Genomic DNA, 10,495 nt, shown 5'->3' on the forward strand with positions numbered 1-10,495 from the left:
AAACCTAGGAAACAGATTATATGATAGACGACATCTCAGGAGCAACCCTCAATTGGTTATAAAATAATCCTATATAAATTTAGAATAAACTCATAATCTCTTGATTAGAAGGACCAATTGGTATAAAAAAATAAGGTTCTTTTAAAAAGATACTGATATTTTAGTTTAGTGAAGCCTATGAACTCATTGAAAATATTTCTTAAGAACTGTCATCTTGAAATATATGGTTTTGTCCTCAGATCCTTCCATCTTAAGAGGTGCACTTGTAGGCCACTCAGATGCCGTCTGGGGTTTGGTTTACAGTGGAACACACCAGCGTTTGCTCTCCTGTTCAGCAGATGGCACCATACGTTTATGGAAGGCTTTGGAGATCTCTCCTGCTTTGAATATATTTAATGATAATCAAGGTATTGTGCGATCTTCTGTTTCTTAGAGTGCATTGAATTTGTTTCTGAAATATATGAGATTAGATTATACAGTTTAATAGAATGGATTAACTTTACCATTCCATTATATAGTAGCGATGGATTCCCAGCATCATTGCATTGAAGTTGCATTGGGGAACATGTATACTATATTATTGCTGTATATAGTATTATAGTATAGTTTTATTATATTTCATTATTTGTTTATCCTTGTTAATGATCAGAATAAAAACTATTGGCCTGTTTTGAATGTGTGTTTGAATAAGATCAATTATTTTTAAAAGGAATTACTACTAGAGAACATTCCCTCTTTTTTTAAAAAAAAAATCTTAGAGATGGTTTTTAATTTTCTATATACAACTGGAAATTGAAATATAATAGTAATTTGTAGATTATATTCAACTATAGATTTTGCTAGTCATAGGAATGAGTACCCCTAGTGGATAGAATTCTCCCTCTGCCATTCACCCAATCATTACTCCATAGAATTTGGATGCATGGTTTAAGGTGGGTGGACACTGTGAGAGAGAAGAAAGAAAAAGAAACTCTTTCTGCATGGGTTTGCTCACAGGAAAGCAAGAGGAAGCCTTGTATTTGATGAGAAGATAATATGTTCCTATCATAATATAGTATAAGACTCCAAACTGGAGAAAGTGTGTGCTTTTGTAGTATATGGCAGAGAAGTGTAGTCGTTGCTGGAGAAAGAAATTATTGATACTTTCTAAATGAGCAGTATTCAAATACTCGCCTTAAGATAGTTCTATCATTCTCTGGAATAAATATAATTTGAGACTTTCGTGGATGGCTTCATCATTGGAATACTCATAATAGTAATGAAAGCAACGTTAATTCATTTTAAAGCAACATTTATTCATTTTAAAGAAATATTACTCTGGTTATTCCAAATTTTCCAATAATATATTTTTATCCAATTTTGTGCAACGTGTGTTCTCTTCCCTATAACCGTGTTATCATTTTAGCTTTGGGTGGGATTCTCCTTAAAGAAAGAGTGGCATAGCTAGATTCATTTTTATGCTGATTCCACCTAACTTTTCATTGAGTATTTTTTATGCTTTTTTGTTCTGATGTTATTCTGGTTTTGGTAAATCTTGAATTATAGAGAGTTAGATATATAAACATTTATTTAAGATTTTGGTGGTTCACTGTTGAGATAGATTTCTCCTATTCCAACACTTCAAAAATGGTTTATTGTGCAGTCAAAAAACCGTTATTTCTTGTGTATGTTATCTTCTCGAGTAATGTTTACATTATTGTTACTTGAATACTCATGCTAAAATAAATATAGCTTTTTCAAGTTATAACTTCACAGTAATTGTTTAAACTTGTTTTGTACTCTGGACATTATTTTTGTAGAAATGGGAATTCCATCATCTGTGGATCTAGTGAGCAGTGACCCAAGCCTTATGGTAGCATCATTTAACACTGGATATACAAGCATTTTTAACATGGAAACAAAACAACGCATTCTTACCTTGGAGTCCAATATAGATACTAGTATGTATTAAATATTGCAACAAGGGGTAGTGGGGAGAGGATATTTGTAGCATCATTTTCATTATTTTTAGGACACTTTAATTTGTTGAAAATCTTCAAAATAAAGTTGATGCAGTATGTCTATATGTCTGTCTAATTGTCTAAGCATAATGGAGAAAATGGTAACGAAGCGTTAAAAACCAAATGGAATGAATGAAGAAGAGAATTTGTTTTGATTTGGAGGCATAGAAGGAAGGACGATGGAATTGGGCAACCCAAGTAGATTAAGCCCACCCCCCAAAAAAATCTTTTAAAGGGAACTTCTTGAAGAGCCCTTAACAAAAATTGCTACCAAGAAATAGAAAATAAAAGAAGGAAAATTAGTAAAGAAGTAGCTTTTTAAGCAAAAATTCCATAAAGGGTTTCCAGTCCCTAACAAATGTAGTTGTTGATCTTTCTCTAATCAAACAAATTATTAATCTATTATTAAACTATTAATCTCAGCAAGAAAATTTCTGGTTTCAGATAAATGTTGATCTTTAAAATTGTTTGTATCATTATATATTTTTCAGCCCAGAAATTTTGGCTTTTTTACAAGTCCACCAGGAATGATAAAATGACCCTTCATATTGTCCATTTTTGCAGTATAGATTTGAAGTATGTTTATATATTGTAGACCAGAAATGTCAAACTACTGGCCCACAGGCCGGATGCGTCAAGCCAAAACCACGGCCACCTTATTGCCGGCCATGGGGAAAAAGTCCTGATACATCGCACGATGTCACGTGACGTCACGAGTTTGACATGCCTGTTCTAGACCATTTTTCTATAGTCATATATCAGTGCTACATAATTTTATCAAATTTTGTCCTTTAGGTTATAACATAATGCAAATTTGAATCTCTTTAACCACATATGTTCCTATGTTCTATCATTATATGGTGTCCAAAGTTCTTAATCTGTTTAATCATATGGTCTTCCATTTGTTCTTCTTTTGTGTGCCTTATATAGGAATCCACTATGTTTAGTGGGCCTAGTAACATAAAGCTGGTTTAAATGATGTGAATATAATTGTTTGGGTCCTAAAAATATTCTTTCATCAGAATGGCCTACTAGATTAGATCAGTAGTATTTCAGAATTTTATGTGACTTGAATATTTTTTGAAGTTGATTTTGTTTGTATATATGCTTTCTGTCAACAGCAGTTAACACTTCTTGCCAAATAAATAAAGTAATCAGCCATCCAACTCTTCCAATAAGCATCACAGCCCACGAGGACAGGCACATTAAATTCTATGACAATAACACAGGTAAGTTGCCTGTTTCTCTGTGTAACATATCATAAAACCCCAAAATACTATGGGATCACTTACCATTTGAAAATAACTTTATTAAGTGGTGAATATTTCAAGATCAGTATCCAGTTATAACCTCTGACAGACAAAAACGATTGTAAGAATAAAGACTTGTTGGCTGAGCAATGCAGCATATAGAATTAAGTTGGTAAAACATTGCATTTATGGTAGAAATCTCTGATATGTACCATTGGTATAATCTCTTCATAGTTATTTAAGAGACCTGGAGAAATAATTTATATTAATGTGTTTTCTACATAGCGCAAAATGAGATTGCTGTTAAAATCTGTGGAAGTTTTTTGTTCTTAGTATAAACTTGTGAAAATCTACCAGAAAAGATTTTTAGACTGTTTTTGCTCATAATGTAATGGAAGTAAATTTGTAAATCATATCCCTTAAAATGCTTGTAGTGTTATGTATATGCCCAAAGGAAGAAACGTGTAATGCAATCAGGACTCAGTTTTAATGAATACATTTCAGTTTAAGAATTAACCACTTAACTTAGCAAAGAAGCTGATTAAAAGTTTGTGCAAGCAACATAGCAACATATTGCAAATATGTTTACAGGTTCTTCCTTCAAAGCTAAGTAAGAGTTCAGGCTTTGTAAAGATACATCTCATATCTTTGGGAAATGCAGGGGTGTTGCAAAGGGGATGCTTATCTATTCCTTTGGAAGCTAATAAAGATGTGGTGTGCTGTGATCAAGTATAAGTTTTGAGAAGCGTATTATACAATGAAGGTGACACAAGTACAGTACATCATTAGATGATTATTTGATTAGATGATTATTATATGATTAGATGATTATTCAGCAGAGACTAGAGTATGTTAAGAATCAGATTTTCTGCTTTATGCCGATGCATGGTACAGTATAGATGTACATGAGTACATGTCATTCTATATTTCTAACTTTCTGCAATATCTTAAACTTATTACAAGTTCTAATATATTTGTATATTTAACTGCAAAGGGAAACTGATCCACTCTATGGTAGCCCACTTGGATGCAGTCACAAGTTTAGCTGTCGATCCGAATGGCTTGTATCTGATGTCCGGCAGTAAGTATATTTTATGTTTTTAAAAATGTCTTGCTCACAGTTGGATTGGTCACAAAACTAAGAAAATATTTTTCTCCTTTAGGCCACGATTGTTCTATACGCTTATGGAACCTTGAAAGCAAAACCTGCATTCAGGAATTTACAGCTCATCGCAAAAAACACGATGAATCCATTCATGATGTGGCATTCCATCCCACCAAATGTTATATTGCCAGTGCAGGAGCAGATGCACTTGCCAAAGTCTTTGTATGATGCAACACTTCCCTAGCCTTCTAGTTGCCTTGTACATATCTATAAATATATATGTCTATATCTATAAAATAAGCTGTACAAAAGAGAAGAGCAAGAACCTTCTTGTAACCGTTAATTCCGTGAATGTTAGCAATTGCTTCAGATTATATGATCTCAGTCGTGAGAGCTAGGAAACTCCCTATTTCAAGAGATCTATGGAAGAACCATTTTAATTTTGAAAGTGTCCTTTTTTGTCTAGGCTGGCCTTGGGCAAAATGAGATGCTTTCTCAATTTATGCAATGCAGAAATCAACACAAAGGCTAACAGCTTGCTTGGGTATTAGCGGATAAGCTTCTTCCAACCTGGTGTACTGCAAAAGTGTTGAGGCTGCAACTCTTAAGAGCTTCCAGCCAGCACTTCTAAAAGACAACAAGTTGGTGAAGGTAGCAAAAAAACCTTAAGTTAGAATGTTCCCCCTATTGGAAATCCATGCAATTCAGATCCTTGAGACGGTTAATTCATTGTCTCCTTTTCTAGCACTGAATGGTTAAATGAGTCACAGAATCTCAGCCTGTAGAGTCTTATAATAGACAGATTGGATTTAAAATATTGACTATTTAAAAATATGAATGTGATAACATATTTTCTAAATTCAGGTTAAAAGAAGATATGTAAAAGGCTCATAAATGTAAATTCTATTGTTGGAAATGAATGTTAACGGGTGGCTGGAACCACAGCATAGCCTTTAATATAACTTCATCTGAGATGATCGGGCATATGTTTACAATAAGGATCTGATTAATTTCAGATGCTAATGACTATTCATTGTAGAGCTAAGGGATATTACGTATCTTTCCAACTACCCAACAAATGTAATTTCTAAATTATTTCACTGGGGTGCTTATTGGTTTGGAAAACATACATATGCTCTTCTCCTGCTTTATAAACTGTACTGCATCAGAGCCTAATAAACCACACAAGAGCAGTACTGTTTGGGATATGTGAGGTGATTGACTTCTATTTACCATGGACAAAATCTGTATGAAATAACAATGGTTTCCTGACCCCTTCCAGTGATTCCACAATGTGTGCCATAACTGTGGGAGGGCTTATGCCAATGCAAACTGCAAGTATCCAAAGGTAGACTCATTATTATCTCCCCTTCTGCCCACAATAGTCATGGCTTTATATAGCAGTCTTGTGTTGGGAATATGTGACTGGATTTGGTTTTTGAAAGTACTTGAAACTTAAAAAGATTGGCCATCTTTGGCTATTATGTTGTGGTACCGTTAACGGTTATTTTTTGTAGGTTTGCTACAAAAGCATCAAACCTGTTTATAGTTGTTTCCTCTCCTACAAAAACTGATTAAATAGTAATAGCTGTTACACATTCATTATTTTTGTGATTTTGTGTCCAAGCAGAAAATCCAACTGCACAAAACACATTAATCTATGTGTGACTTCTGTGTATTTCCCTTTACTAGCTTGATATCCTTTTTTTTAAAAAAGGATATTACAAATGTTAAGCTGTGTATATTTTGTGTATGTGTGTATATATATATATATTTATATATATATAAATATATGACAGAGATTGTAAACAGTATATATTATAAGTAAGGGAAAATTCTATGGATAATTTCAATGTTTTAGTACTGAAAGTTCTTGAGACTTAATGCAAAGGATAAACAATAAATAGCATTGTGCTTTTTGCTTAATGCAACATAATACAAAATTGCTGATGTTTAAATTGCTGTACATATCACTAATAGGTCAGCATGTTTGATTAAATTATGAATGTAACAAATGTTCCTGTTCAAATATTGATAGAAGGATGTGCCATCCTGCTTAGTGAATTTTTGATAAAAGAAAAGTGACTTTTAAAACAGACGAATGAATAGCCAGAGGTTTGAGGTGCCATTGAGCCAACAATGAGGTTGCGGTCTCTGTTGCAGATTCTGTGTTTGTCTTTCAAATTGCATATTACAATCTGCATTGTACTAAATACAGATATATTCTGTTGCAGTTGAAAAAGACCCTTTTTAATTGATAAGCTGTTTCATTTATCTTCCAATCTTGGATTGCATTTCTGTTATGCATTCATACCCATTTTTAGATCAGCTTGATTAATGTTCAATGTGTATCTTTTCTTTATGCTATTCAAATTAAGTTCATCACATCAGTTGCCTTCCCTTAACATACTGTAGTTGAAATCATGTCTAATTATTTAAATGTTTTGCCCATGCAGCTAACCAGGGAGAAAATGCTAAGCATTTGCTTGTCATCTGAAGCTATAGCTATTGATTCATGAAGAACAGGAAGAAATGTGTGAACTAGTGCTGCCCTTGGACCCTCCATAATTTATTTTAAGAGCACATTCTTTCCCCTTCTTGTTATCTTTCCTTTTCAAACCAGAGGGAGAAAATGTAAGCCTCCATTTGTTGTTTAAAGCCAAAAGAAAAAGAAAAACAAAACCGTTAACTGCATGCTAACTGAAACCCTGTACTGTAAATCAACGAATTGAAAACACACAATGATAACCATGTTTCATAGTAATATATGTGATTTACAGGTACCAGTATATATTTATCCTATTGCTCTTCATATTAAACCAATTGTTTAAAGTGCTTGGAAAGTACAAAAGTGCAGCTTGGTTGTAGTTGGATGGGTAGATTTTATTTCTTCTAGTATATTAGTTGACATTTCACTAACTGCCCTCCTGGACAATGGACAGATTTGGATTTTGCATGTGCAGAACAATTTTTGTGCATACCTAAAGTTATATTTTAGTACATTACTCTTCATTAAGCATTAACAGAATGGCAATAGGTTATGTTCTTTTTGCCATATTTTATTTCAGAGAATTTAGAAAAAATATTTTTAATGTTATGATTAATTTGAATTCTTTGAGTTTCTGGATTTAAAACTCTTACTTAGAGATAGCCGGTAACAGTCTTGGTAGTACCCGAAGTGATTTTCATTCTTTACCAGAAAACTGTGATTTGTTTCTTGTGTTTTATACTACAACTAAACTGAAATGAAGTCATTTCCCAAAATATAAATGAAATTCCTGAAAAAGAGTAATAATCCTTCTGCATTTAGCATGATAACAGTAATCGCCATAGACTGCTTCAATAAATATGTACAAGGAACTACATAGTCCATGTGATCACTGTATTTATCATAGATACAAACCTTAATATTGGCTTGGATCAAGAGAAAGAAGTAACGAACTACTCTTTGATTTGACATAAAGTTGTGGGGTTTTTTTCTTTATCAAAAATGGCTTTTATAATTCCTCCTATTTTCCTGTATATGTTTACTTAGAAGTATGTCCTCTATGATCAATAGGACTTACTCCCAGGGAAATATATATAGAATTTGCAATTTTTTTTTAATACTGGAAATAGTTTTAATAATGCTTTGTAGTACCAGTTTTCCTACATTTTGATTAAAATAAATCAGTTAGGTTTCAGTTTCATCATATTAGGAAATATTGCATCAACAAAGAAAATGGTGGTGATGCTAGATTTTAGGGATATTTATAATAAATATTTCTTCAATGAATATTACTCAATATCTGTCAGTTTTAGTCCAGGAGTTATTCATAATTGTTATGAATGTGCACTTTAAAGTTTTCAATATAGTTTGCCATTTGGTTAAAATCTGATAAGGGTGCAAAAAGTGGAGCATGCCAATTGAGAATTAGTATTTTTTAAAATTCTTAAAAATAAACTTTTAAAGAGCAAATGGCACAAACTTTGTGAAGCATCTTGAGTAAATCTGTCTGCCAAGAAAATTTTCTTGTAATCTTCTGTTATTGCAATTAAATATGAGGTAAAAGTGATGTGGTGATGAAGGTAGTAACTCTGGGTAGTTGCTAATAAAGTGTGATTGTTTTGTATAGTACTTGCATTCTCTGTTGAATAAAATCTAATGGACCTTTCTGTAGTAACACTATACAGAGCAGCTTTACTAAACATTGCAGCAACAAATAAATGTCCTTTGTAATATATATTTATGTAAATTGGGTGCTAATAAATACTATTTTTCAACACCTTTGTATCTTTGCGTTTTGTACATGTACAAGAATGTATGGATGTTACAAGTTGGAGAAACCACTGAAAATATAAGGCTTGGAATAGAAAGATAAAAAAAAAATCTTTATAAACTGTTTTTTGCCCCATAGAAATACAGTGTGTTATGCTTATAATCTTTGATTGCTGCCACTGAATAAAAATCAAACCTCAATAGGGGTCAGTCTTAGAAAGAATTAAGTTGTTGAGTTCTCCCAAATTTATTGTTTTAGGGTCTTTGTTAAGCAAAACAAGGCCTGAGAAGATAGATATTTGTTTGAAGCCCAGCCAATTCTGCGAGTTGAAGTCCACACATCTTAAAATTGCTGAGGTTGATATGTAGATATTTTTGAGTTTTTCTAATCATGGACTGAGAATGACTGACCTATAAGTCTGTGTGGGAACTCCTGCATAATATTGCTATGTCTAATATGTAGCTAATGGCCCCGTACTAATGAAAACTCTTGAGTTCCTATATGGAAATGCTAAGTTTCTGTCTGCAATGACGTACCTCCAAGTTAGCCGGAGTCTATAATTTCAAGAATACATAGTACATAATATCTAGGAAAAGCAACGTGATGATCAATACACATTTACACCAAGTGCTTCTGTACCAGAGACAAATTCCTTGTGTGTCAAATCACACTTGGCCAGATAAAGTTTAATTCAGCTCAATTCAGTTCAGTTCAATTCAATTCAGTTCAATAACATACTGGTGTAGATTTTCATTGCTGAATATGGGTTGGGCAGTGTGCTTCAGGGTTTAGTGACTGCAACAGATTTACTGACTTTTCACCAGCAGCTATAGCTGGCGTTCATTTTAAAATGCATTTTGGACTGCTACACAGGGCACAGGCAACTGAGCTGAGCCTGATTAGGCTCCTGTTTTTATAGCCGGGTGTCCTGACTTCTGATTGGCAAAGTCTTTTAAAATGAACCCTTTGATGTAGAAGCATTTCTTCTAATCTGTTGTGTGGTGGACCTATAAATGCTGTAATTTGATAATGACTGTTTAGAGTCACTTCAGATATGTTTAAGATACTCTAATCTTCACGTTATAATTAAAAAGATAGCCCTGGAAATATGCTGCAATTGAATTCTAGCATTCTTGAGAATATGTAGTTGCCATACAATGCAGTATTGATTTGTTTTATCACTAGTCTCATCCCACATTTGGATTGTTAGCCTGAAACAGAATTCTGATTATTCAGAATTCATCAGAACAGTAGTGATACCCATTTAAGAATTAGCCACTAAAATGTTCCTTTGTAGAGGATGCATAACTCAGATGGTTTCCACGTTGAAAACTCCACGGACAAATAATCTTATGCTATATAAGAGTAATTCATAAGAAGCCTGGGAATCTGTTCACGCGTGCAAGGAAACATTTTTTTTTAATTTGTCTCCTTGAAAAAAAAATGTGAACAAGGCAGAGGGCATATAACAGCCTCTTCTGGATACTCCTGAAGTTTCTTACAGATTAAACACTATTTTTTTTTTTTTGCTTTTTCATAAGTGCCACAACTTAACAACAAGCTATCATAAGACAGAACATGGAGCTTTACTCTCTTTTGGATATACATTTGCATAGAGAGAAGGCATGGAATTGAAATTCACAAATTCATGTTTCATTCACAAAAAGTACCAAGTTTCTTCAATACTCAGCCGAATGTACTCTTTGCCCTTGCCTTCACTAAGGGAAGCAAAATAAAGGTAGTGGGCTAAAACATTTCAGAAGACAGTTTGAAGAAATGAAGTAAAGTAAGCTGACATAAGAACTACTGAGTTACACACTAAGAAGCGCTCAAGTAATCCTCCATTGTATATTTATTATGAAATTGTTGGCTTTCCCACCA

General features: G+C 33.3%; 1 protein-coding gene across 1 annotated transcript in view; it reads left to right on the forward strand.

The window, feature by feature from the left end:
- The window catches only part of STRN (striatin), a 30,493-nt gene extending 25,862 nt beyond the window's left edge, over positions 1-4,631 (forward strand). Inside the window, exons 14-18 of the mRNA XM_029284144.1 lie at positions 240-407; positions 1,800-1,940; positions 3,122-3,229; positions 4,245-4,331; positions 4,414-4,631. Of these exons, the coding sequence (XP_029139977.1) occupies positions 240-407; positions 1,800-1,940; positions 3,122-3,229; positions 4,245-4,331; positions 4,414-4,583 (674 nt within the window). The 3' untranslated portion in view covers positions 4,584-4,631. The remainder of the gene's footprint in view (positions 1-239; positions 408-1,799; positions 1,941-3,121; positions 3,230-4,244; positions 4,332-4,413) is intronic.
- Positions 4,632-10,495: the final 5,864 nt, after the last annotated feature.

Source organism: Protobothrops mucrosquamatus, unplaced genomic scaffold (assembly GCF_001527695.2).
Source record: "Protobothrops mucrosquamatus isolate PMUCROS unplaced genomic scaffold, P.Mucros_1.0 scaffold393, whole genome shotgun sequence".
Classification (NCBI taxonomy): domain Eukaryota; kingdom Metazoa; phylum Chordata; class Lepidosauria; order Squamata; family Viperidae; genus Protobothrops; species Protobothrops mucrosquamatus.